Source organism: Octopus bimaculoides, chromosome 22 (genome assembly GCF_001194135.2).
Source record: "Octopus bimaculoides isolate UCB-OBI-ISO-001 chromosome 22, ASM119413v2, whole genome shotgun sequence".
In the NCBI taxonomy this organism is placed as follows: Eukaryota; Metazoa; Mollusca; class Cephalopoda; order Octopoda; family Octopodidae; genus Octopus; species Octopus bimaculoides.
The window spans coordinates 13,458,455-13,459,744 of record NC_069002.1 but is presented as its reverse complement, the minus strand read 5'-3'; the positions used below and the strand labels follow the sequence as shown (position 1 = coordinate 13,459,744).

The window sequence follows — 1,290 nt, the reverse complement described above, 5'->3', positions numbered from 1 at the left end:
ATGGTGTAGTGGTTAAGAGCGCGGGCTACTAACCCCAAGATTCTGAGTTCGATTCCAGGCAGTGAATGAATAATAATAATAATAATAATGATAGTAATAACAACAACAACAACATCGAAAAATACCTTAGGAATGAGAACCCAGGTTCGAAATTTCCCCAAGACACCTGATGAAGGCTGGAGGGTATATCAGCCAAAACGTTGTGTTAACAACAAACAAGATGAGGACAAATATCCGTCAAATGTAAATAATGTACACGATTCCTCATCTCTTAAATATAGAACTGTACACAATAATATCCAATATATTGTTGTTTATGTAAGATGAGGGTTTGTAATTTGAGTCAGCTTTCTAGCATATCTAGTGACCTTGCAGAGGCTTTTCATTGTCATGTTGCTTTTTGTTTGTGTTTGTCTTAATTAAAATAATTGACATTAAAAAAGATTGTTATATTTTCATTAACTTGACTTAATCAGTTTTGTTTCTAATTTCCAGGTGGCCTCAGTCTACCTGACTGGGACATATATAGGTGAGAGGTTAATGATATCAAGCTCTTCTACACAGGACAAAGTTGCACACATGGTTAGTACAGCTCAGTACTTGTATATGTTGTAGACTATATTATGTGTTGTGTTGCCAGTATTATATACTATATATATATATATATATATATATATATCTGTGTCTGTGTGTCTTTGTATCTGTGTTTGTCCCCCGTCACTGCTTGACAACCAGTGTTTGCGTTTATGTCCCCATAACTTAGTGGTTCGGCAAAAGAGATCGATAGAATAATTACCAGGCTTTAAAAGAAATTAATCCTGGGAAAATTATTTGACTAAAAACCCTTCAAGGCAGGGCTCCAGCATGGCCACAGTCAAATGACTAAAACAAGTAAAAGAATGAAAGAATATATATGTATGGATTTGAGATGGAGACTGAAAGAAGTCCATTGCTATGTACATCATCATCATCCTCATCGTTTAATGTCCGCTTTCCATGCTGGCATGGGTTGGACGATTTGACTGAGGACTGGTGAACCAGGTGGCTACACCAGGCTCCAATCTGATTTGGCAGAGTTTCTACAGCTGGATGCCCTTCCTAATGCCAATGGCCACGCTCGAAATGGTGTATTTTACGTGCCACCTGCACAGGAGCCAGTCCAGCAGCACTGGCAACGATCTCACTCGAATGTCTATACACGTGCCACTGGCACAAGTGCCAGGAAGGCGACACTGGGCACAGGTGCCATCACGATTTCGCTTATGTACATATATATGTATGTATATATAT

The 1,290-nt window shown here is 38.7% G+C and overlaps 1 protein-coding gene across 5 annotated transcripts in view; it reads left to right on the top strand.

Annotated features, from left to right (window-relative positions):
- LOC106872786 (serine--tRNA synthetase-like protein Slimp) overlaps nucleotides 1-1,290 on the top strand; it is a 105,631-nt gene that overhangs the window by 71,899 nt on the left and 32,442 nt on the right. For all 5 annotated transcript variants that reach the window (XM_052975782.1, XM_052975783.1, XM_052975781.1 and 2 more), the window contains exon 15: nucleotides 496-582. In XM_052975782.1, coding sequence (XP_052831742.1) covers nucleotides 496-582 — 87 coding nt within the window. The remainder of the gene's footprint in view (nucleotides 1-495; nucleotides 583-1,290) is intronic.